This window comes from Lutzomyia longipalpis, chromosome 3 (assembly GCF_024334085.1).
Source record: "Lutzomyia longipalpis isolate SR_M1_2022 chromosome 3, ASM2433408v1".
Lineage (NCBI taxonomy): Eukaryota > Metazoa > Arthropoda > Insecta > Diptera > Psychodidae > Lutzomyia > Lutzomyia longipalpis.
Window position 1 is genome coordinate 21,302,154 of NC_074709.1, and position 27,650 is coordinate 21,329,803.

A 27,650-nucleotide genomic window follows, 5' to 3' on the forward strand; every position below is an offset into this window, starting at 1 on the left:
GTACAAATTGCGGGAATTGATTTTGGAACTTTCAAACCAAATATCGAGTACGGAAATACCATTTGGAATATGTCGTTTTCAGTGTTGCTACCGAAAGCCACTCCACTTTCCGATCACCCCCGGATGTGGTGCTTTTTTTCCAATGAACTGGCACATGTCGAGACTGTACGTGGTGCCTTTTCCTTCATCCCCTGTCGATTTTCCGCACATGGCAGTGCGACGGGGGGATAGTGGTGGTGTGCAGGGTCAAAAGCCAATGGTCGTGGTGAAATACACAAAAAAAGGGAGCTTGGAGAGTACAATTGGGGGACAAAAAGTGTTGCCAATTGTATAGTTTGAGGGGGGTTACTACTTTAAATCAATTGATTCGTCGTGACTCCTGGGTGCAATTTCATCTGATGATGTGATTTTCAATTGATCCGGTGTGAGGGGTGTAATTGGTCATTGGCTCACCCATCTGGATGCTATTTGCAATCGTCCAGCGAAAATCACAACAAAATGTTAGCTCAATAGAGCAGAAAATGTTTACACGGGGCAAATAGCGCCAAGTATTTGTGTAGCAAACTAAGAGACGATGAATTGATGTTTGGGCCATCAGCATTACTGTGAGCGTGGATAGGATCCCGAAGGGCTATGGGCAAGTGGCAGAGAAATGGGGCATTAATGAATCATTCGAGAGGATTTTGCTGAAAATTGTGACACATTGTGGACAATTATCACAATAATTGACTGTTGTGTATCAAAAATCAAGGGAAATTGCTTCATTTAACACTATATGTTGTGTTCTCTTTTTTTATGCTTGACTGTATTTTGATTGAAAAAAAAAACATTTTGTTACTTATTTTTAAAAATTATTCATTGCGTAAATTAAGAACACTACTCTGTTATTTAACGAGTTTAATTTTAAAAATTTCTGATATTACGAAGATAAGAATTATTGTTAAATATTTAGATTATTTATTTCGTTCTCCATTCACGTTTTGAATAATTCATAATAAAAGCAATGCTTTTTCCCATGAGAGATGCTTTCTCATGCTATAAAACAATATTCGCAAATTGAGAATTTATGTGGCTTTCACCGTGATATACTTCTCTTCATGTGACTGTGTGAAAGATTTACAAGATGCCTCTTCCATCAATTTTGTTCTTTTTTTTTGGGTGTAACCCGACGTAAAAAAATCATGGAATTGTTTTTACAAATATCTCACTTAAATAAATAAATATTTTATTTCCTTTCCTTAATCAAAAAATCCTTTTTCCGAGGAAAATCTCTGGATTTAGGAACAATTAGCTGATATTTCGAGGGGTGTAGTAAGGTGAGATTTCTCATTTATAAGTGAATAAGGTAAACCCTTGAATTTCCCTTCAGCATAAATTCACCTCTTAGTTTACGTGCTTAAGACAATATTCATTGTTATTCATGGCGAGATTGCCAGAATATCGTATATCTATTGTGTGTGTGTGGAAAATTTATTGCATTTATATTAATCCCAGAAGTGAATGTCTCGATTTGAAATCTTACGCATAGTGTGGGTGAATCTCAGTTCTCAATTTCACATCATCCTTGCACACGTAAAGTGGAACACGTGACTCATTAAATTGGGGTAATCAGGTGTAAACATATTTGCTGTTAAAGATCCTTTCTCTCTGTGTGAGAGAGTTTGTCGTGTTGGGGTTGTATTGACGGCCTCGGGTGTACCTGATGGTGTATTTAAGTGATCTGATAAGTACAATCGAGCAATTAATCAAACATATGCCGGTTGCAAATGATTAAATGCATTCCCTAGCTTTAACACCGACTGCCTCAATTGCCATTCATGGCGCAATATCCATGTGTTCCTCGCAATGGCATTCAAATTCATGAACTCTTGACGCATTTGTACCAGGATTAACTTCCCCATATAGCAATTGAGGTAATTCATTCAAAAAGGCAGACATTCTATTTTATTTAAATAGACATAATTGAGGCCTAGAACTAAGAAATCTCTTATTTTATGCAGGTAATTATTATTGGGATCGATTCTGTTAAAAATATTGTATTTTTTCCTAAAACTCATCAGTTTAAAGATTTTTGTTTTATATGAAGAATCTTATGAGATTTTGATATCTTGTTTCTTGCTTTAATCGTATTTTTAAAGGAAAATTCCTTTTCAATGGTTTTTTAAATATTTTTCTAACTGGTTTTGAGGAACTGTAAAACCTTTGTTTTTTATAAAACTAAAATTATACAATATGTAGTAAGAAAATAAAAGAAACTTATTTTTGTAAGAATCTAACCCAATATTATTTTTTCCCTTAAATAGGAAGACATTCTCTTTAGGAAATAAATATATTAAGAATTTCCTGTCTCAATCTTTGGCTTTAAAGCTTGAATGTAAAGCATTCAAAGAAAAGGCAACAATTGTAATTAAAATTGACTGCAAAAAGGAAAGCTTTTATATGTATAAAAAAGCTTTCATATATATAAAAGTAGTTGTCATTCATTGTGATTATTGACTGCTCAAATATTGAAATCTATAACAATATCTGGAGTTGTCGCCAGCAAATGTTCCTTGTCCAACGTCCCAGGAGATGATGACAGATCCTTTTCATCCTTTTGTATGTTGACGCGAATCGTTGGCGCGTTTTTATCAAGCAACAACGTCAGACAATCTTATGGCTGTTATTTAAGGCGTACATGACATTTTTGACAAGGACTCTCTCTCTCTCCGGCTTCACTCAAAGCGGAAGAAAAGTTTCTTTTGTTGTAATTCACCAAACATATGAATATTCCTCTCGAGTATTGTGGATTTGACGACAAAAAGTCCTCAACCACGCTCACACACCGAGAGTTCCGGCATGGAAAAGATATACTTCATACGCCATAGGGATGAAATTGCGGAAGAAATATTATGTTAGACGCCTTTTTCTGTACAGGGAGGAGAGTGAGAAAAAAAAAGAAAAGATAGAAAGTCAGGATGGGGTGAACGGGAAAGGAAAACAACAATACTACGGAGTTTTCGTCACCGGAAATCACATACAAAAGACCAAGAATTCCCCACAATTCGCGCCTTCACGGGAGATGTTTTCTTTTCCACCCACCCCCCAAGAGACTTCACCGCTTTTCCGATCTATTACACCCCTTTATCAGTTTTTCTTTCACGACTTGTCGCAAGAGATGGAGGAGAATAAATAAAAACAACCCCATAATTCCCATGCAATATTGTCACATAGGAATCAAACTTACTATCTTCCTTTTTATCTCTTTTTCATTTGAGGCGTTTTGTCAAAAGAGGAACTTTTGGATGAAAAAACTTCCATTCTCTGCTGTGTTTGCTTAAAAAACCGGGATAAGGGAGGTGTATACATCAAAGACGCTCTGTCCAACGCATCCCTTATACATAAACTTTAGTCCCTGCTTCAGCCTACCAATGTTAAAGAACAGTCAGACGTCACGCAATTTTCACAAGAATATTTGATAAAAAAGCTTTTGGCTTTTATTAAACTTTGGCATTTTTGTAATTTAAGCAAATTCTAGAAAGAAAATTAAAGAAAAAAGCTTTTTTATGATTAACTTCATAGAAAAGTTTATGGAGCTTTTTGTTTTAAACTATCTCTGGTAATAAAAAGTAAATCAGTTTGGATTTTATTCTTTGTTTTAAGCTTGAAGACTTTGAAGATACTCACAGTTAACAAGAATTTTAAAACTAATCATATTGACAGTTTTTCTGTACTTTTCCTTGGATTTTCTTAAAAAGGTGGTGACATTTTGTAGAAATAAATAAAATATATAACCTACAATTTCCTTATAGTTCACCTCTGATATTCATGGGAAGGGGAATGTGTTTACAGAAAAGTCTCTTCGTTTGTGTGTATAGGAGGGATAAAATCAAATATTTCCAATAAAAGTTCTCCGAAGAGGAAAAAGTTCGCCAAAGAAAAACGAAACTTTTGAATTTTTCACATTTTCCTCAGTTGTTTATTTTCAATACAGTATATTCACATTTCTTTTTCACATTAAAACGTCCTATCCGTGAACTATAGTATATAAATTATAGAAGAAAATTAAAATATTAAATGTGGTATTATGGTCAATGGTTTATCACCGCTGTTCAAGCAACTTCTTAAGCAAAATATGTAGGTCATCGTATTATGTATATACATAGTTATGTACAATATTCGCCATAAGATTTTCAAGAGAATTCTTTCTATCCTTAAGATCATAATCTTTGGTGGTATTCTGAGATAAAGATCAAGATCAAAATAAAGAATAAACCAAGATTTGGTATTCTACAAATTGGTTACAAGAAATTTTCAAGATATAATCTTGGAAATTGGAAATATTTCAGGAATCCGTTAAGCTTTTTTTTTCTAAAAGTTTTTGTACTAGAATTTTTATAAATCCCATAAGAACTAGTTCAGGTAAGGACACAAATATAAAATCACGAAAATGACAACATAAATAACGTAAATTTTTGATTTTAATCATTAAAATCATTGAAATTGCAGGAATTTCTTCCGAAATTCAACAATTTCAAGGATTTCTTAGTCACTGAATATAAGGCTCTTCGTAAATCAATTAGTGTTTAGGTCTTGTTTTTGAATTTATCTTGTTTTTGAAAAGTTTCTGTAACTCAGAATACCACCACTTCATAAAATAAATTCAAGTTTATTAAAAAGCTTAAAAAGCACAACCATACCAAAAGCATAGATCAAAAAGAGCAATATATTTTCTCTCCTTGTTTTCTTTTTCATATTTGAATGCTTTTAAATCTTATTCTTCAGAAAGAAAAATCATTTAGATTATTTATGTATATAATACATATATGTATTGTACGTACATATATACATAGTTCTTATTTGCATTGAATCCTCCAATTGGTCCCTTTCGGAATCGTAGAATGTGGAGTGCAGAATGATTTTGCTCCTTGAGATCTTGGGTGATGTCATTGGGGTTCATAAGGGGGGGGGGGGGGCTGGAAGTGGGGTGGAAGAAAATGTCTGAAGAGGAATTGAGCCGAGAAGAAAAATCTAACGCAAAGTGTTTCGAGTCAATATTTCCTTTCACCCTGATTTGATTAACTCACAAGAAATGACGATGACTCAATTATTTGGTAAAGGAGAGTAAGAAAAATTCTCGTTATTGAGGAAAATTGATTTTTTTCCCGTCACCCAACCCCCCCTTGAGCGATCTTCTCTTTTCTTCTTTTTTTTTTTGCTTTTGTAAAGTTTTCTGCGAGAGAAATGTGCATTTTTATTGTCATGGTACTTGACGACCCTTTTATGGTTTTGGGACGCACTTTTATGGCTTTCCTAATCCAATTAAAATCTCCTGTACAGCGTACAGGCCGACAGATGCCTCTTCCGTGTTACTGCCGCTATGCCTTGCTAGCGTTGGAGTATGCAACTTTTACTCTATTTTGCAAGAATTATTAATTAAATCACCGTAGGTTAGGGGCTGTCTCCTTAAGGGTGAGCTTTTGAGAATTTCATTAAATTCCATGCATGAGAAGGAACTTCGCTAAGTTGCCGAGGGAAGGTGAGATGGGTGCATCGTCGTAACGGACTTTTGATGCAGAAATTGCGAGCATCATGTGTTATTGCTTGGAAAATTTAGCATCCCATCTTTGCTTTGCACTCTTCTGTGCACTATGGTCCTTGAAAGCTGGCCCAAGAAACTTCTTGCTCTTCAAATTTTATCACATTTTCCCCATTTTCCTCTTTTCGGGATTAACCATTTTAGACGTATCTAAAAGGCTAATTTTCAACAAAACTAACTCTATTTTGTAATTAAAAGAAAAACCTGCATTTTTTAAGTTTGTTCATTTTGCAAAGGAGGTTATTCAGGCATATATGGGTTTTACCCTGATTCGAAGAAAAATTTATGACTTGTATTACCTCATTATCACTAAAGAAGACGCATAATTTCCCGGCAAAAATTACCTTTAAACGATATCTCAAATTTGAAAAATCGGTCAAGCCGTTTAGCCAATATGACCGCAACAATTTTTTATCGAAAATTGGCCTTAACTCGAAAACAGCTTGACCGATTTCGATTAAAGGGAGCTAAATTGAAGGATCTCAAAAAGTCCAACAACTCCCTAAAACTTCAGAAATTCCCATAGTGACCGTTCGGAGGTCTAAAATCTAAAACAAATCTTTTGATTAGTTTTCCATGAATATACATACTCCAAAAACACTATTTTCAATTTGCTATCAAATCCAGAGTAAAAGATAGGTTCGATTAATAAGCGAAAAGATGTTGATTTTTAATTTAATTCCGTGACGATCGAAAAAATTGAATTGGCCACTTTGGCCAGCAAAATCTTTCAAGGATTAATAGGGCCCTTAAACATAGCTCAAAAAAAACTTGAACATTTCTTAGAGCATAACTTTCTCACATTTTCTCAGCTTTACACATATTTAATTTAATTATGCGTTCTATATTTTGCCCTAAAATTGATAGACTGAAGGTAGCACAAGGCGCGTAAGCTTTGTTAGCATACCAGCATTATTATATTGACCGATTTTTAAGTACATATATTTAACCATATTGATAAAAACGACGAATAAAGTAGGTAAGTAATATTAAACTCATTTTTTTGTTTTACTTCAGTATTCAGTACGTTTTCCTTCCCACAAAAATAATTTTAAAAATTCATTATTTATTTTTTTATATTATATTATTTATTTTTTTATTTTTAATAAATTCGCTCATATATTTTCATATATTTTATTTTATTTTTATATTTTTTTAAATTGCCACAATATTTTCCAATGTATGTACTTGGTTTTCCTGTTTGAGTAGCCCCTTCGTTATAGCTTGCAACATAAAACATTTCGTGTTTCTTTCACATCGCACTGAAATATGAAACATAAGATGTTCCCAAAAAGAACCTCACACAGCTGTCCATGAATGCGCGAAATGCTCCTGAGAGAACGCGGTGTGGTCCCATGGGGCATCTGAACACTGCGACCAAACTGGTTTGCAGGGCAAATGTCAGTCACTTTCTGAACGCGATACATCTCACTCATACCTTTTATTCTATTCTCCCAGAACAGAAATTCTCTTATTTTATACAGTGAGTTTTTTGTAATTGTGTGCTCCAAAAACAAATAGTGTGTCTCCCCCCTTGTCGCTACACCGCTCCACAGTACGAATTTTCCCTGCAGAAAGCGTTCCGGGGCTAATAAGATAAGAAAGTGCGAGACAAAGAGTGCGGCGGCTGAAATGACCAAGGCAGCCTAAGTAAGATTGATATGTGAACCCTCACCGCGCAGAGAGACGCAATTTGTGAGTATTTTGCCTTCCTCCTAGTTCCCGGAGGACTCTCCTCTGGAGCTCTGTGTAGTAGATCCTTTGAGAATCCCCAATTTGGGAGAATTTTTGAGGAGCTCGGAAGCGGCTCCCCGGAATTGCATGCAGTCTTATTTTGCTCTTCGTTGCGCGGCGAAGACTCGCTAATGTCTATTTTTATCGCCTCGTCGCCAAATTATTCACCTTGTATGCCATTGCAGTCGCGAAAAGTCTCAGTGGAGTGCAATAAATGCAATCGAGAGGGGCGAAAAAAGAGAAAAACATCGACTTGTTTTTCATACACAAATACGCATAAAAATCGATGCCACGTGGATAAGGCAGGGGACTATGCACTGCAGTACCGACTGCTATTATTATCATTATTTTATATACAATTTTTATCAATTAGCTCATTTTTGTTCTTCCCTTATTATTGGTTCTTAAGGGTCTTAATGAAGAATTTTTAAACATGCGTAAATGAAGATTTTCAAATAAATCTCTTCAGTCAGGTTAAACTGTAGGAATGAAAGACTTTTTAGTGGTATTGATGCGTTTGATTTCTTTAAATGTATTGTACCTGTAAAAACCGACATAAAAGATTTTTTTTTAAATTCATTGATTATTAATTTTTTTTAAGGGAAACTATCCCCCTTTTGTTTATAAACAATCCGTTTGATGCCCTAGCCGTATAGTTATGGTAAATTTTGTAGAATATGTACCCAAAACGGTCATGTTTGGTCAATCGATAGACAAACTAGTAGTAGCACCGTTATGTGAACTCGGCACTAAAATGCTGCTCTCAAATGCTCCTCCCTTTCTCCCTCGAGCCCCTCGCCGGTTCAACTCTTGGGGGGCGACGCACGCGAACAAGCGAAGTACTCAAGTGCTTTGGCCTCCAGCAGCGACCGACTGTCTGGGAAATCAAGAAGTTTAATCTTTTTTTTTGTGTATTGAAATGTAAATTTTGTAATGCAAAATACTCAAAATATACGATTTTTACATGATTTAATTACAATTTGATACTTTTCACATTTTATTTATTTTTTTATAATCGTGTGAAGAACTACACGCACAATCGAGATAAATTTTATTTTAAAAGTTAGAGGGTTTGTTTATCTACCATTTGAATCCGAGTTTGTCCAAATCGGTCAGCTAGATCCTGAGATATACTTAAAAATTTACTTACATATTAAAATAGCTACTTGACCGTTTTTTTTTTAAACCCGACTGATTAAAAAATAACGAATTGCAAAATTTATAGTGGTTGAAAAATAGCAAAAATACACATTTTTTGCTCACCCGGAAACAATTCGTGAGTAGCGTATATCCGGTACAATATTTAAATAAAATTGACGATTGGCTCAGATAAATTAACTTAAAGTAAAACATAAGGATCGATTCTGTCTAAAATCTGTTCTTTTATTTTCTTACAAATAAAAAATTGTAAGATTTTGACAGTTGAATTTTTGAAATTTATTTTTGTTGTGTTTTTTTTTATCCCATGGAAAAGCAATTTTCCTTCAAAAACACGGTTAAAGAAAGAGATAAACTGTAAGAATCTTATACAATTTTTATAATTGAAGAATTAAAAAAAGAGAAAACAAAAGATTGCTAACAGAATCCACTTAATTGACTAATTTTTGTACATGTAGGTATTAAATCTTTCGCGACGACGCATGAAACATTGTAATATTCGGTCTTCTTTATATTTATTTAGTGGATGCTCTTAGCGAATATTTCTCGATTTAAACGTCTTCTGTCCGATACACTAGTCTGTATAAGGAACTAAATAAATTATTATTATTTAAACGTCTTCCAAACTTAACGTAAATTCAGGAAAATTCTATGCTTCACGTTTTGGACAACGTTAGAATCTAACATCTTTTATGGCAATTCACTCTATGTTTCGTCTCCTAACCGTTTGTTCTGTTGAAACAAAAACAATCTTCAAACATTGGGGATAATGTTTCTTATTTCCTTTGCTTTTATTAACACGTTAATCCGCGTTAATCTCTACTGCAGAGATACAAAAAAAAAACAATTAAAACTTTATAAACACTTTTTTTTGGGAAACTAAGATCTAGAAAACAACATTTGTCTGACTTCACTTTTGATTCAGCTCTTGCATCTCCCTTTGTTTGTCAACAGTCTTCTATTTTGTATTTATCTGTAATCATTTTCTTATGATGAAACACCTCTTTTTTCTTTTTTTTTTGAAATCTATGTAAGTTGTTTGGGGACACAGTGATGGTCAGAGAGTGAGAGAGAGTTTACGCGATTGAGGAGAATTTGCGGTAGCATTTTGTGAGAACGGGAATACAGTAAAAAATGTTCACAGAAGTGCAGAAAACGTGAATCATCGTTGAATCTCTCAGTTTTGCGCGCGCGAGAGAGTGAGAGAGGTATTTGCAACGTGCTGCAAAGAAGTTGAGGAACATCGATGTTGGGGCTTCTTCAATTGGTTTTTATGGTACACCAGCAGAGGAAGTCACTGACATCGAAATTGAGAACATGAATGTTGCGAAAGTATGGAGAACAAGATAAAGAAATGGAGAGAAGTTGAATATGTATAGCATTAAGAAAGAAGAAAAAAATGAGAAAATATGAACAGAATTTTTCCTCTTTCTCTCACTCATCGAACCTCTTTCTTCGCCTCGTAGTTTCTTTGTGCAAAAAAAAAGAAACATGTGTATTAGTTCATAAAGTTAAGTGGCTTTGTGAGGTCATTGTAACGTGTTTGGCGCAAATGGGTCCCAATGCTGAATTTTCGATTAGAATTAATAATTCAGCCGAATTTGTGGGAAAATCGAAAAAGACACTCCTATGCTTCTCTTTCGTTAATTTGTTTCTTTTGGCTGTTCTAATCCTGGTCAATTTTTTTTGCATAAAACTTCACCTTTACAACTTCCGTGAATTCCTCTTTAATACTCCATAATCCTGCGAGCCTAGCTGTACGTCAAATACACGAAATACACGGAAAAAAAACTAAAAAGAGTTCCTCTTGAGGAAGAAATTTGATTTATCTTCTTCTCAAACCACTAGGAAAAATTCTCTGAATACATTGATCTCAATTGATTCCAGTTGGCAGGAGGAATGAAACTGCTCGAAGCAAAAGGCTGGGGTTGGGGGAAGGAGGCAGGAAGACAAGAAAATTTTATTTGAATTTGAAAGAAAGTTGAGAAATGTTGTTAGATTCTTTTGTGATATTGAATATTTGAGTGAAGTTCATGGATTCTGTACGAGGAATTTTCAATGAAGTCACCCCATTTCAGATGGAATCTCTGCTGTATTAATATCATGTTTCCTCCTTCTCAATATATTGTGCTAAAAGTGCCTATAAGTTGAATTAGAATAGTTGGAAAATTTGATTTGCATCCACAAGAACTTTTACTATCTCTGGGAAAATTGAGAAGAAAAGAACTAATAGGATTTATCATTAGCTAAAACTTTAATACAAAATACTGAATCAAAAGCAATTTTATTTTATTCAAATTTGTTTCAAATTAAAATTTATTTTAATTATTTTATTACTCAAAAAGGTATTTACGTTTAGGTACTGCAAATGTCATACCTACTTATTTTTATTTAAATCTCCATTGATTATTTTGTCAATTAAATAACCATTAGAATTTTAATTGTAATTCAAAATGTCAGTCATAATATCTGTTCTGTTTTGCTTGTTTTGTTTTTTTTTTTTGTATTTGACACTGAACTTTTTTTTTTAAATAATTGTTTTTCTGATTCGATTTTTTAAATTTATATTTTTGAATATCCAAAAAATGTAGGGGAGACCGGGGTTAAAAAAGTCACTTAAGGGTTTAGAAAAAGCTCAAAATATCATATTTCCCAAACAAATAAAGCGAAATGTATAACTCATTTCTTTAGGAGATTAACTGCCCTACAACTCTTTCTCAGATCATTTTGTTCTATCTAGCTTGAAAATATATTATTTTAGGCTTTTTCCAAACCCTTAAGTGACTTTATTAGCCCCGCCCTCCCCTACTGATAATAAAAATCCTGATTTTTTTTCTTAAATACTGTAAGACAAATGCGTTAAGATAACATGTTGAAAAGGCACGATTTAGTGAATTTCCTTAATCACTTCTCGAGTAAGGAAAAAAAAACATAAAATAAGAAAAAGAAAAAAAGGAAAAATATAGGAAAGAAGGATAACAATTGAGTAGTGGGACAAACGGACAGATTTTGCTATTCGTGAACATTTATTTCTTCTTTCCCACTCAACATCAGATTATAAGGAGGGGAAATGGAGGGGGTGGAGATAAAGTACAGCTGATGGAATTCAAGGGAGTGGAAAAGATGTCTCCAACCACTTACTGATTCAATTACTCTCCTCCTTCCATCGTACTCCACTTTTTTCTTCGCTCAATCTTTCATGCAGCACGCGGAAGTGTGTGAATATTTAAAGAATATCCAACCGTACTAGGGTGGGTTGGATTCTCACCCCCATAGCATAGTGGGTGGATAGATGGTGTTCCTTCTTCTCAGAGGAAGAAGGAGAAAAAAAGGGTAGATTGGCGTGCGACACACCATCCACACAGTGCAAATGGTACTCTATGGAATTATTGATAAATTGTATATGAAAAAAGTTTGGGAATTGGGGAATTACACGCATTATATGAGAAATATTCGTCTATAAGAGGTTTGAATATATACATATACGTTCTAAAGATATAAGAAGTAATACTTCTGATCCTTATATATGCGTGTTCTATTTTATTTTTATCGAAATAAAGGGTTACACAAGAAAGAAAATTTGCTGAGCCTACTAATGGATAGAGGAACTGTGGGGTTGAACTGGAAGTTAATGTAGTATTCATATTCATTTTGAATTAGGTCCAGTTGGGGGATTAATGCTTTTACGAATCTTAAGATTTTTACGAATTTCGGTACAAAAAATAAAAAAAAACATTCAAAAATGCATATTTCTCTGATTCAGTCTGAGCTAACATTAAAACCTTAAAAAGTCTAATCTCGGAAAAGTTATACCAGGTCTAAGAAACTAAAAATAAAACTTTAAAAAAAACTTAGGTCTGGTTTAATAAATCCCAACCTTGGCTTTAGGAACTTTAGCCTAGCTGAAGCCTAGGTCTAACTTAAAAAAGTTAAACCAAACCTAATAGAACCTAAACTGTTAGGTACGGATAAAGTAGGTTTAACAAAACACTTTTACACTCATAAAGATAACCTCTGAGAGCACTAAAACAAATAAAAATAAATAAATTTTATTTATTGAAATTTTATATTAGAGTTAAAAATAATTTAAGTTTTGATATGGCGTTGAATTTTTTGAATGTTGCATCTGTATTATCAATCGCATTGCCACTAATCCATTGAATTTTATTCTCTGTGGGGTAGATTTTTCTTAATTTCACGGTTTATTATGTATTTACATACATACATACATATAGCGTAGCTTTCTTACCATTTGTCGTTTATGTATACGTTCCTCAAAACTCAACATAAAAACACGTTTTATACGACAAGTGGTGATACATACATCACTATATGTATTATACATAATGTGTATTGAGTAGTTTTTTTGATATATTCTCCTTCTTCATCTTTCATTGCAGTTTTCCGAATAATCTCTGACTGGCAAGCTTATCCAAACAGCTGTGCAGATTCATCAAGACATAAAAGAGTTTTAAAAGAATCTGGACGAATAATTCACACACATTTTCGCGCTGCTTTTCAATTATCTCTTGCAATTCAGTGTGCAACATTGCCATCATAGCAATTTGAAATTCACCGAGAGACGACAAAAAGAAGCAATATTACGCATTATTGCACATTGTGGATATAAAACAGTTTGTTTCCCATCGGCAAATTGCACACACACTTGGTGTTGGCAGAACTATATTCTCACATAGAATCCGTTAAAGAAATTGTTCAAGTGAGCGACCGCGTGTTGTGTTTGGTACGAGGCGAAGAATTGAAGACAAAATGGATGAAGCTAATAAAAAAATGGAGTCTGCAGATCCATCAGTAACTCTCACAATTCGACTTATAATGCAGGGAAAGGTGAGTAAGATTTATTTATTTAATTTTTCTTTTTTTTTAAATTTTATTTATTCCTTGTACCATCTTAAAATATTTTCCTCCCACTCTGTCCAATGTATGTATATAAAATCAATTCTCGAATCACTTCAATATAAAAAAAAAGTGCCCACATGCCAATTAAATCCGCACAGCAGCACGTCGTATAGAAACTTTGTCTATTCTTAAAATTTTATGACGACTAAAGAGAAATAATATAAACTTGGGGAGAGCCAAAAGGGTCTCTAGGTGAGATGGATTCAGCAAGTGAGCCTCAATCGCGAGGTACATTAAGATAGGCTATATCGTTAACGAGCAAACATAAAAAAGCGAGATACTTAAAAGTTGATAATTTCAACTTTTATGTTCAATTTGTGTACATACCTAGCTAAAAAAAAGGTGGTATTTCAGATTCTTTTTTTTTTCTCTCAATTATTTAAGATTAGAATTCTTTCTAGTCTTGCTAATTTCATCTAATGGGAGATTTATTTCTCTAAATGTTTGTAGGTAAAATGTAATGAGGACCAAATTGATGTTTAATTGATATTACAGATACAATATTATCAATTTGCAAAGTATTTTTTGAATATTTCTATAAAATATTTCTGATTTATTTAACGCAAAAATATGATAAAAATTTATATTTTTTTTTTTACAAACTAGTACATAGTATGTAGCAACAGTAGGTAGGTATAGGTACATATAATTTAATGAATATTTATATGCCCTTTAGGGTATTTTGATTCCATATTTTTGTTGGTTCATATTTCACAAACAAATTCGGTGCGACATATATTTTCTATTTTTTTTTTCGAGGCTTCTCCATGTAGTATTTTTTGTTGTACTGCATTGTCTGACTTTTGTAGTTCAAATTGAATTGATATTTATGAAGCTCACATGAAACTATAACGTGTTGGATGATGAATTTTGTATGTACGACCTGTGTTGGTTGGGGAATATGAGAGGAAAGAAAAAGTTTTTTTTTCGATTTTCTCCGTTGGGGTTGAATGTTGTTCTTTTTTTTAAAGTTCAACAGTAACAGAGCATCAACAGAGTTAAAATGAATGTATATATTGAGCTGAACAGTGAATGTGGCAGTATTTTTACTGTAGAACCTTTCTTGTTGCACCTGAGGGTCTCAATAGGATCCACACGCGAGTATTTCATTCTATAACCAAGCCCTCTGTAGCTTTTATAAATAAACCACTTTCACACACAAAAAAAATATTTTAAATTATTTTTTACATATGAAATAACTATGTAAAAGTTTTTAAAACAAAAATAACTTTTTTAATTCCATTATATCGACTTGAGTTCTTTCCTCGCAAATTCAATTTGTCTTTTTTTATTTATACTAAACTAACTCATTGCAACAGCGACACATTCTGTAGCAGAAAAGTTTTTCTTCAATTTTAAAATGGAGTTATTGTTTTGTGAACTACCCCGTTGGGTAATCATGTTACGAATAGTTGGGGTTGATAAAAACAGTTCTGTACTTGACGTATGAGTAGGTATGTAAATATTGAAATGGGTTGAAACTCAGCAAACGGTTTTCATTGAAAAATGTTCTAAAAACACCTATGTTTTTCAAGTATATAAAGGGACAGTTAAATGTAAGAACTTCAAATTATTTTTTTAAGAACAAAAAATTATTTTCAAGATTGGAAATTTTTAATTTTTTGTTTCAAAATTAGCTCAGAAATCTCTCTAAAAATTCCTAAAGTTTCAATCATTGTTTAATCATTCCTTATTTCTAAAATGGTTAGCTCGATACGTCTAAAAAAAAACATTCGCTATTCTTTATTGTCTATCAGGATTAAAACTGTTAGGAAATTCAATGAAAATTTTGATTTATTTTGTTCCGAAATTAACTCAAAAATTGTTCCCAAGACTTCTAAAGATTCCTTAATTATTGGACCACACCTTTATCTAGATCTCTGTTAAAGGGTTAATCAGCACTAATATATTGCGTAAATGAGATTTATTTGAGCATAAATCGGTTGACATGACAACACTGTTCAAGTGCTGTTAATCTGAGAGTAATTTCTTTAAAGTGTGATATTGCAATTTGAAAGTTATTGACGACAAAAAAGCATTAGAAAAAAAATTTGGGAAAAGAAAAAGTGTGAAAAATGTGCTGAATCATTTTGTGTATGGTGTTTATTTTGTTTATTTCATTATATCCACATAATATGCTACACGTAACATTACATATAATTACTTATATAGTACAAAATCTATAAGTTCAATGGCCTTATTCTCTTGTTGTATGTTTTAAAATGATTCAAATTTAGAACATTAAACTCTGTACATGACTATATGTGCAAAAAGGCTGGTGCATAAAGTGAAAATGTAAACTAAAAGAGCATAAAGAAATTCAGTGCGGGGATTGATGGTACCAACTGGGATGTTGCATGCAAATTAATTTAAAAATGGTAATTTACGGATTTTCTCTCGCATCATTTTGAGGTGAGACTAAAAAGCCTCCTCTCTCTCTGAGTGTTTGTTCACATTTTGATAAAATATGAGTTACTATTGCTCTGTTCACATGTCGATAATAATTGAGAACTTGCGACTTATTCCATTTTGTAGATTTATTTTAGATACACAGTGTTAACTCACTATGTCTCTCCAAGTAGGTTTCATTGTGTGTCACTTTAATGGTTGTTGTACGTACATAAGTATTTTGAGCATAGTGTGTAAATTCTTCTAAAATGTTGTACATACCTCTTACTAATCGTTCGATTAGCAATATGATGTTGTTTGATATTGAAAAAAATAAGTAAAGGTACTGCAAAAGTAACTCATGGGACAAATATCTTTCTTGTCAGAGCTTTCAACTCCAATACTGTTTTCAATAGTTATTTTTCAATCATTTAATTTTTTTTTAATAAAAAATCCATCAATATTGATTGATAAGAAAGGACGACTGTGGAAATTCAAGAATATCTTAAGAAAAGCGAATTTTAAGTCAAGATTTTAGTTCCATTTTTTTAAATTTAAGATCGACAAATTGGAATAAATAAACCATAAAATAAAATAATTAATTTCAATCACTATTTAAAAAAAATTCATTAAAAACCCCGTGGAAGGATTTATATTGCCCGAAATGTCGGTCCAAAATTTAAACTGAAATCTTAATTGAAAATCCTTTTTTTTTGAAATTTATTTACTGAATTAAAAAAAATTAGAAAAACAATACCTTGCTATTTTTAATGATTTGTTTTTCAAGTGACAACTTCTATTATTTACATACATTTATACTCATTAAGCAGGTACATACATAATAAACTATTTATTCGATAGTTTCAACTTTCATGTACCTACATATACTCAACCCCATTCTTCTTGCAGTGCTATTCAACTATGTCTGCTTAGACGTATTATATCCCTCTTTAGTTCTTGTTTTACACAGGGTGACATGAATATCTTCATTCAAACCCCTTTTTGACGTATTAAGTTATTGCCGAAAGAGCCCAAAATTGTACGAAAAACTTCTGCTGAAATTATTATTATTATTATTTTCGTATGATTGAAAGGGTCAAATTCATAAAGTAAGCACACTTAACAAATATTTTTTGCAATAATAATGAAAAAGTAGAAGAACAAAGAAGACTAACATTTGCATACTTTTGATTAAAATAACTCATGCTAAAATCTACTAGAGGGATTAATGGTAAATGTTTATATGACATATTTGATTATCTGATCAGAGGTGAAATGTGCTGGGAAACAATCAGAAGGAAGAAGGAGAAAAAAAGAGCTCCTGAATGGAAAATTGAATGAAATGGAGAATAGAGAAAGCAAATAGTGGGAAGGGAATGAAAAGGGGATCAGAAAACCAATTTTGAATCTGATTACGTTTTAAAACCACAAATCAAATGCAAAACAAGCGTCTCTCCTCCTAAACTCAGCACACTCAACCGCATGCATATTGTCTAGCAATGAAAATTACACCAATATGTGTATGCACTATGTTGAGATAGACTTTCCAAGTCAAATCTTTAGAGAATGAAAGATTCATTTTAGTCTTCTACGTTGAATGGTGTTACAGAGAGATATGTTTAAGGTTTTAGAGATCTATGAAAACTTAGAAGATACAAAAAAACGACTATTTCAGCAATTTAAAATGAAAATATGTATTACATTTTATCCGGAATATAGTCAACAGCTTATTATTTTGTTTATACGACTGAACTCTTTTAGTTTATGTTTAAAGAAAAGAACAGGTGTTGCTTGAAAGATTTCAAGCTTTTTTGTACCTACCTACAGAGTCTGGTACGACTAGTTAATGTTTATACTGTTAAAATTTTGCAAGGTCCATACTACTGCTGCTCAATATTTAAATTGATCGAGGTAGTCCTGCTCAATTTATAAAAACTTTCAGCTAATCAAAATTGTTTTTAAACAAATTTTGGCTGCTCAAAATCAATTCCGCTCTGGTTTTAGCAAGATCAAAAATAAGTAAACGAAATCTACTACTCTCGGTTTCTGTCATGCTACTGCTTGTAAGAAAAATCGGCCACTAACTCGAACCGACTTAAGTTGAGCACACTTAGTTCTCTAGAAACGTATACTCTACGCTATCTGATTTTAGGGCAAAATACGTTGGACTATCTGTGGTCGCAGATATTCGATAGAAAGCAAACTGCCTACTCGAAAATAAAACTTTATACGACTAGAATCAAGGTCTCTATTCCATATTAATATTTAGGACGACAATAATAGGTTCTAATAATTCTAACTTTGAGAGAAAATTCATGGACTTCTTTTTTTTTCTTCATTTATTGGTATTATAAAATTACTCAAAAATCTTAATCAAAGAGTTTTTTTTTAAAGAAATTATATGTAGGCATAATATCGTATAAACTATATGTGTGAGTAAAAAGAGATGGAGTAAGGGGAGATTTATGTAACGGACAAACTGAGAAATTGTGTCTGAACTTCAGGATACTCTCAGGCTGCCATCACATTTGAAATGTAAAACCACTGTAGTTCACTCTTGAAGATTGTGTGGAGACGGTATGGGGGTTGGTTTGGATTTTGATGTGGGAGTGCCGCATACATATACATAGGTAGGTGAAGTATGGGTGGGTATTGAAATGTCTAGAGATTGCTGCAGTAGCAGATTGAGGGGGTGGATTGGTTCAGGCTATATAGCATCGGAGGGCATCATGAACAAGCAGAAGGTTGAACAATTGATTCATTCATTTCAGAGGGCACATCACCTATTACCACAAAGGGGGTGGAAATTGTGGAAAGGCATGTGAAAGATAGTACAAGTTGACCTGAATACAATTGATATGCCGTATAGAATAGTGAATTCTCGCTCTACTGGCGGTCTGCTTTTGCAAAGCTGAGGCTTGAGGTGTATGGGGATCAATTGAATTTGCGGTGGAGAAAATAGTTAGAACAAGTTAATTATATCGATTTCAGTATCTCTTGATTAAAATTTAAGTTTCAAACAATTATGTCTATTACTGTCATGTCTCTTGTAACGATTTTGAAGGTGCTTTACAAATCTATTGGAGAATTTTTTTTTATTAGTCCTTTAATTTTTTTATAATCCTGCCGTGAAAAGAAGTTTGAAGATCCTTGAGTTAAAAAAAAAATCTAAAAACAATCTTAAACAAAAAATATGGTTCCCACGTATTTTTTTTATTTGAAACATATATGTTGTTTGTAGTACATAAAGAGGAGGGATGAGGGGGCAGTAAACATTGGCAAAAAAAAATGTCTAACAAATTCCATCCATTTGTGTAGAAATCATGAAATATTGCAAGAATTCGATATTTCTGTAGGTTCTACCTCTATAGTAAGGGGAATCAGTGCAATAATAAATGAGCGTGATTCCATTCTCATAACTTATCATTGATTTTACTCTTGACTCCGTACATACAATATTTCACATTATTTTTGTTCCCGCCTCAGGAAAATGAGAACAAGAAATTGGAATTTATTTTATTTGATGACTTTGAATGTTTCTTTTTCTCCTAATGGAAAATTATGATATTGAATGTATTTTTGCCATTTTCGTGAATCCCAAAGAAAATTCTGTTCATATTTTAGTTTGCTTAGAAGTTGTACATTGTTGAGTTTTTCCATAGATAGGACATAGATAGTACATGCTATATATAATTTATGTGTAAGGATAAAAAAAAGCATTTATGCATCCACACGAAGAATGCATCAGAAACAACAACACTTGAGCTGAGACAAAAGTTGATTATGTACTCTTGGAATAGAGAATAAAGTTCTTTGACTCATTGCAAAAGATTTTCTACGCGCATCATTGATGCTAAGTAACGGTCTATGTAATTAATTTAGAACTAAGCGAAGATATCTTGTGAAAGTTCCGTCTGTCCAAGAAGATATACTAAATGCTTTAAAAAATAAGAAAAAAAAAGAATTCAAAACGTTGGACGATAAAAAATATGAGAATTAAGTATTTCATAAAAAAATTTAAAGTGCAAAAATTTCTTGATATTTAAGGTTGATTTGAGGTGATATCTAGAATTTATATGTACAGCACATATTCATGAAGACACTGTTGTAAATTTATGTTAAAAGTTTTATATGAAAAATTTATTTTTCTCTATGCTCTTATGCAAAAGTTTCTATGTGGGAAAATGTTGAAAATCCAGCCGAAAAGAAGTGGTGGAAGTAAATAAGTGAATGCTGAGCATAAGTTCATGCGAGCACAAGTGAGTTAGAAACAAAGCAAAAAGAAAAGAAGAAATGTCTTTTTTCAGTAGGCAAACTTTGGATTTTTTTTAAAGAAAAAATATAAAGAGAGTTCTTTTTTGAATAAGTTGAGCAAAGAGTTTTAACAATTCACAAGATGTTAAAGAATTAACTAATTTTGTATTTTAATATTTAAACATGAATAAATATGGAGTTTATCGAACAGTAAGAGGTATGATACATCACAGTAACAAATTCACGAATGATACTTTGCCTTTGCCTAAATTGAATTTCTAATTTTATACACTCACAAAAAGCATATTGGATAGTGAGGTACATATAAAAATGTGAGTGAGATAGAAGAGTAAATCTAAATTAGATTGGCAAATCTCCAATAAAATGCACATTAATGTGACATTTTATCTTGTATTTTCCTAAGTATAAACACTGCGGGACTATGCATTGTGAGGGACAACGGATGGATACGAGGACAAAAATTGTCTAAAAGGGAACAGGAAAAAGTACAGAAGGGGTTTCTCTCTATATATAAAATAAAATTTCCTTTTGCCCTTAATAGACTTGAGAAGAAAATGTCAGAGAAATACTACGAGAAAAAAAAGGGAAAAAACATTGAGTGGTTAGGGAATATTTTTGTGTGGCTTTAGGTTGTATTTAGAAATGGTATAGTAACGTTGGGAAGGAATAGGAGATTCTGTAGATGGGTGAAAGAATAAAAAAGGTACACATAATCCAGTCTGAGCCACAACCAGTCGGTATTTGGTAATGTGAACAAGTAAGATTTGAGGAAATAATATATAACACTGTGGTTCTGGGAGTGACTGAGAGACAAACTCGATGATAGTGCTTGCATTAGGGATGGCATATGCCACAACATCATATTGGCACAATAATAACAGAGTGTACATAAGTAGTGATAAAAAGTGGGTGAAATAAAAAAAAAATGAAGATGTTGATAGTTGCAATTAATGTCATGTTTGAAACATTATGGCATAATCAACTTATTTTTCCCATTGCGTTCAAATATGAAATTATTGGTGTAAGCGATTTAAGTCTTCTTTAAATAGAAAAGTAAACAATATTAACTATTAAACCAAAAATTAATTAATTAATTGGCGTTAATTTAATTTGAATTTCGCGCTCTTGAGGAGGGATAACAAAGATGGTGAATTTTTATGGTGAAAAAGAAAATGTGGGAAAATATAACAATGGCGGCAAAAATTAAAAATTGGTAAAGAATAACAAAAAGAACGGAGACAAGTAGGTCCGCTCCGTATATAAAAGTGAAGCGCGGTAAAAAGAAATAATTTTTTTGAATCAGACTTCTCGACCAGTTAACTGAAATAAAGATTCTGGCCAGTGAAGCATTAGAAGAATTTAGAGATAAAAAAACATATTTCTTTGTGTTTAACATATTTGCTATGCCACCTATGTGGTATATTGACTAATTGAAATCGAGTAAGAGATGAGTGCTTTGCGCATTACGCATCATTTTCTTTTGCTTATTTTCGGTATAAAATGCAAAATGTTCATGTATAGTGCAATTGAGTGTTGAAATGTGTTCAACTTTAAATTCTTCTTTTATTTGGTGACGAAATTTCAAACTAAAATAGAATCACATTGAGTTGAATTCATCTGTAGGTATACATACATATGTACGTACAGTGACGCATATGTAATTCGTTCGAGATCACTTAATAAAATTAATGAGATTATTCGATTATAGCGAATAAGAAGCACATGTTTCCCCCTTAGATAATTTCTAAGGTAAATACCGTGTAAATTCCAGATTATATATTTGCCAATGAGTATGAGGTATAGGTATGCTTAAATATTGAATGATTTGCGGCATAATTTTGGGAGTTTGATATACATATATTCTGCTCCACATCATGCGGTTTATGTGTATAAATTGATAGAGAAACATGACATAATGCAGAATAATACAGTGAAATTATTGTAAATCTTTCACTATGAAACACTAACTGCCTCGAAATAACAATGGTTTACGGGTGAGTTAATGTGATGACAAGCAGCTTCACTAAATTTAACTAAAAATATCAAATAAAATTTGGGTAACAATAAATTTGTATACATTAAGTACATACTACGAATACATAGTACATAAAACAGATTTAAAATATATTTTTTTTTAATATCTAATCGTAGGAATTTCTGGCGATATAGCTTAGCTTTTTAGAATCGTTACGTTTGATGATAGTTCTTCAGTTCTGGAGTTCTTACATTCTTCTCATTCTCTCTAAATTAATTGTATTCTCCAGTTTGTTAGTTTACTATTAATGTAAGTTTGTTTTAAAATGCAAAATAGTAATGCAATCATGTTAAATCCACGCATGAGTAATACAAAAAAAATCTAATATGACACGATCCATTGAAATTTAACATCTCTTTAGCACAATTGCCTTATCTCATCTTCTTCACTGGGTGTTCTTAGATTATGTTGGTATAATGTGTGTTGTCTAAATTCAAAGTGAACGATACCAAGAGGTCCCTCTTACATGTTACATTTCGATTCAGTGACCAAAACAACTGTGTCGTTCTCTCACTCAATAGATGTTGTAATTAGTTTGAATGCCTCAAGAGATGTTGTTTCGGGATTCAGCAATGCACAAAATAAACTATTCCTCGAGACTCAGACTAGAGGAAACTGATTTGTGTAATTGTCTTGTGTGGTGTGTTTCCTATATTCTAAACCCAGAGTTGCTATATATCAATTTGAATGGCCATTTTCGTGTGTCTCTATGGTGTGGAGCTTCAGGAATGCATGCATGCATAGGGAAAGTTGATAGAAGTGCCTCAACAATGGTTGGGAACATTAAAATTTTCACTCCCATGGCTCCATGGAAGATGTATTCTAATTTACTCTCTTGGAAACTTTAAATGACATCTAATGTAATGACGCGGTGTATGGTTGAAAGAAAGTTCCTCAATCTTAAGATAAATCTTTTCATTGCGACTATTTGGGAAATTTGTTTTAAAAAGTCTTATGCAGACAATATGGGGTTCGTCCCCAAAATGTAATCAAAATTAGTTTTTAAATTATTGTACCTTCTTCGGGGAAATTCGTATATTTCCCAGAACTTTTCTGGGAAATGACCACGTTTTATTTGAATCCTTGACGATGCCCTACAATAATTAAAAAAATAATTTTGGTTATATTTTGGGGTCAAACCCCATATTGACTGCTAAAACTCTTTAATTTTCGTATATTGCATAATATTATTGTTTTATTATGGTTTTCTTATTATCTGAAAAATTAATAAAAATAAATAAAAGTGAAACATTTTGAATTCGATTTTAGTCAATCAAGTATAAGCTCAGATCTGTCTACTGCTAAATATCTACAATACTTAAATGTCTTACCAAAAACCCTTCAAAAACCACAAATATGTGTGTTGCACTGTGGCGTGATGTGTGAGAATTTTTAGCATATCTCTTTTCATCGTCTTTTGCTATTCTTATCCAATTGCCGTTTAAGTGAGATGAGAAAAGAGATATCAGTTTGAATTTATACGATATACATACCTAAATACATTATAATACATATCTCTCTTATACATATAGAGAAAGGATGCATTTGTTGGTAGTTGGTATGTTGGTTGGGTTCGTTCTGAAGTACATTCCTAGAGATTCTTTTTCTATCAATTTCCCTCCTTTTTAAATTTATCCCTTTTTGAAAAAAATAGAATTTTAAACATTTTATTTACCTTCAATTTCGGACCTAAATTAATTTTGCAAGAAATCACTGCTTTGCATGGCAAGGTAAATTAGAGCGAAGCGACAATTTACTTCGTATAATATAAAATAAAATATATTTATATGTACCCAGTGTTGTGTGTTTATTGAAATTCTTTATGTCTCGCCAGTCTCGACACTTTTGACACTACATAGAGCAATGTATATAATATGTATTAGAAGATTCTCCTCTTGTTTCCCCATATATACAAAAGTTATTCACACACAAGTAAGACACCAACGACGGTGTGCTTTCTTCCAACTATGACGGTAAAGAGAGAAAATTTGTGAAGGCTTCAACTACCGGATGATAATGGTTGATGGTGTTTTGACTACATAAATTCGACATACACGCGCAGAAAGGGGTATAATATCTCTTTTCTGGCACTTGCAAAGATTCTTTGACGTTTATATACCTACATTTTTAAATATTATATATGAGCAACATATTTTGTTGGAAAGAAGCAGGGGAAAAAGTTCTATATGCTTTTTGTACATATAACTGAACTATGTATAAGAATTGCTTAGTTTGCTACAACAATATCTTGTTATGGGTTGGATGGCGTCAACAAACCAACCATCCGAGAAATCAGCCAAGCGTTTCTCAAAAGCATCTCGGGTTGATCTGTCAAGGTGGTAAATCGCGCAGTAATATGTCTTCTTCCTTATTATCCTGATTTTTCATTTTTCTCATACTTTTATTCTTTTTTAATATATAAAATCTATTAAAATATGAATTTCTTATTTTTAAATTTCGACCTCTGACCTATATATCTGTATCGGTCATAACCTCCTCAGGATATACCTACTAAATAAATCGATATTACATTCTATCTATCTCTTTGACCTAGAATCTAATTTACTTGAATAAAAATACTAATTTACTTTTTTTTTATTTTCTTTTACAGGAAGTAGGAAGTATCATTGGCAAAAAGGGTGAAATTGTAAAGAGATTTCGTGAAGAGGTGAGTAAATTACTCTATGTATTATTTATTATTTTATTACTATTTAATTTATTAATATTTTATTTTTTTATTATTTACATATTTTTCTCTTTTCTTATATCCTTGTTTGACTTTTTTGTAATAAATTTTATAAGAGGATCGGACCTTCAGAATTGATTTAAAATAAAATAAAATTAGTTTATCCCTCAAAATCAGTTCACGTTTATTATTGTTATCGCAAACGATAAAATACGCAAGTACCTATTAAGAACTTACTTCAAGTTTTAAACATTCGTCTATATAACTTCATATTTGTATGAAAATACTCTTTGATTAAAATTTTGTTATATGTAATTAAAGAAGAAGTAGAAAATGTCAAAGTTTGAATTTTCTCACCCATGCTTGACATAATTTTCAACACATGGTGTATATTTCGTGTATATGGAACACACCTCAGAATATAGAAAACTTTTAACCATATGGAAATGTTGAACCACATCAGTCATCATGTTGTTTTAATTAATTTAAGCACAATATTAAATTAGGGAAAAGTTATCAACACACACACAGGATGAATTTGCTAAGGTCATTTCAACAAAATATGGGCTCAAAAGAAGACCTTAAAACAATTATAAAATTTATTATTTCTTCTAAAGAACTCCTTTAGTATGCCTTCATTAATTGACTCTTGGGAACTTTTTACCACCTTTGGGATAATGGTACTGTTCGTATAAACATAATTACAAAAAATCAATTTTATTTACCAAAATACTACATGCCTATGTACAATGAATAAAATAAATAAAATCCACCAATTCAATATTGATCAATAAACAAATTGAAACAATATAAGATATAGCAAACTTTTTCTCTTCATTCTGGCTGGCAATCCAATGGAAAAGTTATGTTTGAGTTATGTGCCGAGTTTTTGAACCGTAGGAAATGCTGTTTCCTCACACTTTTGCCGTTTTTCTTATCCTTTATACCCATGTATTCCTAACTATTTGTGACTTTCAATTGAATGAGGATAAATGGAGTCCACGTGAACTAATATCCTTGATTGCATCCATAAATTTCTCATCCATTTCCCCAAAGATTTCCCCCCTTAATTCTTTTCTCTATCTCTATTTTCTTTTTGTTTATTTTCTTCAATACGATATATCGTACTTTAGTGAACTGCAAAATAAATAATTAGTTTGAGAAAACTTCACTCTTTGTCTAATTGCAATAGATATAAATAAGTTGTAAATTGTTTGAATATTCTTTGAGAGATTAAATATACTTTTACCCTTTGTCAATTCGTGCTCATTTCAAGTTTCAGTCTGATCTGATGAATTTCTCTTTTTGAGACGTTAACAGAAGCTGTGTACCGAAAGAAAAACAGCTAAAATATCTCAGAATGACAAGTGCACGAGAAACCTCAGCTAATTTTATAATTGCTTTGTTTGATTAAAAAACTTCTTCGACATTTTAGTCGACATCTTAAGTTGTCTTCTTGTGGAGTTTTTTCTTTGTTATCCCATTTTTCTCATCCTCAACCATTCCCCCCAGAATCATTTTGCAAAACAATGTCATTCTTAATTTGAAGGATTATAAATTCGTAAGGGCGTTTTAATGGGTTCTCTCTTTCTCTTCTCATCCGTGCCCCGTAGATTTAGTAGGTACGTTTTACATAAAAACTCCACCCCTCTGTGCCACAAAGCCTAGCATTTGGTGTCATCTTTGCCCTACAATATGAGGAAAATTGTATCCAAAGGAACTCCCTTAAATATCAATTTAAATTTGTGCTTTTCAGCATGAATATCTCTTTAGTTAACTTTACTACACAAATCTCATAATCATTATCTTGTGCTACAGTAAAAAGTCACGTTATAAAACATTAATAAAATTCTTTTTAAATTTGTGCTAAACTCACAGAATACCAATTGATCATGGTGACACGTAGTGAGTTACGTTTTATGGTCCAACATCAGTTTTAATTACTCTGAAAAAGCTTTAGGATCGTACTTTTATGTTAAACGTTGGGAGCTTCTTCGAAAGAAATGGTTTCTAAAAGCTTTAATAAAAAGCACTTCATGTACAATTTAACTTTGAACTTAAGTACTCTATTAAAGCTTCAAATGGAATTTTCAGTCATAAAAAAACTTCCGATTCTGCCCTTAAATTCTTTATTTTGTTATACATAATTAGGTGAAAGATTAAATTAACCTTGAGAGATATTTTAACTAAAGAAATACAATAGAGTTAACCCTCAATATACTATCAGTTCAGTCACAAATAATGCTGAGTAATAAATTTAAAAAAAAAACTCCAAGTAACCGCGACAGTACGGGATGACGTTATACATAATCTCATGGGAAGAAAAAAAATGCATAGAGAGCATAAGGCACATGAGTTTTTACTTTCATTAATCATAATTCCTCTCGTTTATGAGATGATGAATTATCGTGAGGATTGGCATCATTAGTAGGGCGGTTTTTTTTATTTCATAAAATTTTAATTCAATTTTAAACACCCTCACACACTCTTCACAATCCATCATCTATCACCGGCTGGCTTTTTACCATGAGAAATGTTTTGTTAATGTGCAACATCTTCGTTGAGTACCCAAAATGTGTGGCTAAAAGTTTCTCCAGTTCTTCCGCCATACTTAATATTCAAATTAAGGGGAATATTTTTCCACTTGTTGCCGCAATGTGTGAGATAATATTATAAAATTTCTTTTAAATCCATATTTAGAATAAATAATAATTTTGTAAGAAAATTAAACTAATCCCCATAATCATTGTTTTGAGAATGACCTAAATTTTTGTGCTTTTTGCCTAATAACGATAAAGTTTCAGTGTTCCCTAACATAACTTCCCTACACGACGAGTCATGATACCGTAAGACGAAAGTTCTTACATACAACATTC

General features: G+C 32.2%; 1 protein-coding gene across 15 annotated transcripts in view; it reads left to right on the plus strand.

Moving 5' to 3' along the window:
• LOC129792622 (poly(rC)-binding protein 3) overlaps positions 1-27,650 on the plus strand; it is a 104,916-nt gene that overhangs the window by 53,635 nt on the left and 23,631 nt on the right. For 7 of the 15 annotated variants that reach the window (XM_055831866.1, XM_055831867.1, XM_055831872.1 and 4 more), the window contains 2 exons: positions 12,871-13,318; positions 24,700-24,756. In XM_055831866.1, the coding sequence (XP_055687841.1) occupies positions 13,241-13,318; positions 24,700-24,756 (135 nt within the window). In that variant the 5' untranslated portion in view covers positions 12,871-13,240. Of the gene's footprint in view, positions 1-6,966; positions 7,274-12,870; positions 13,319-24,699; positions 24,757-27,650 lie in introns of those variants that run through there. The other 8 variants (XM_055831865.1, XM_055831868.1, XM_055831871.1 and 5 more) reach the window with 4 other exon arrangements.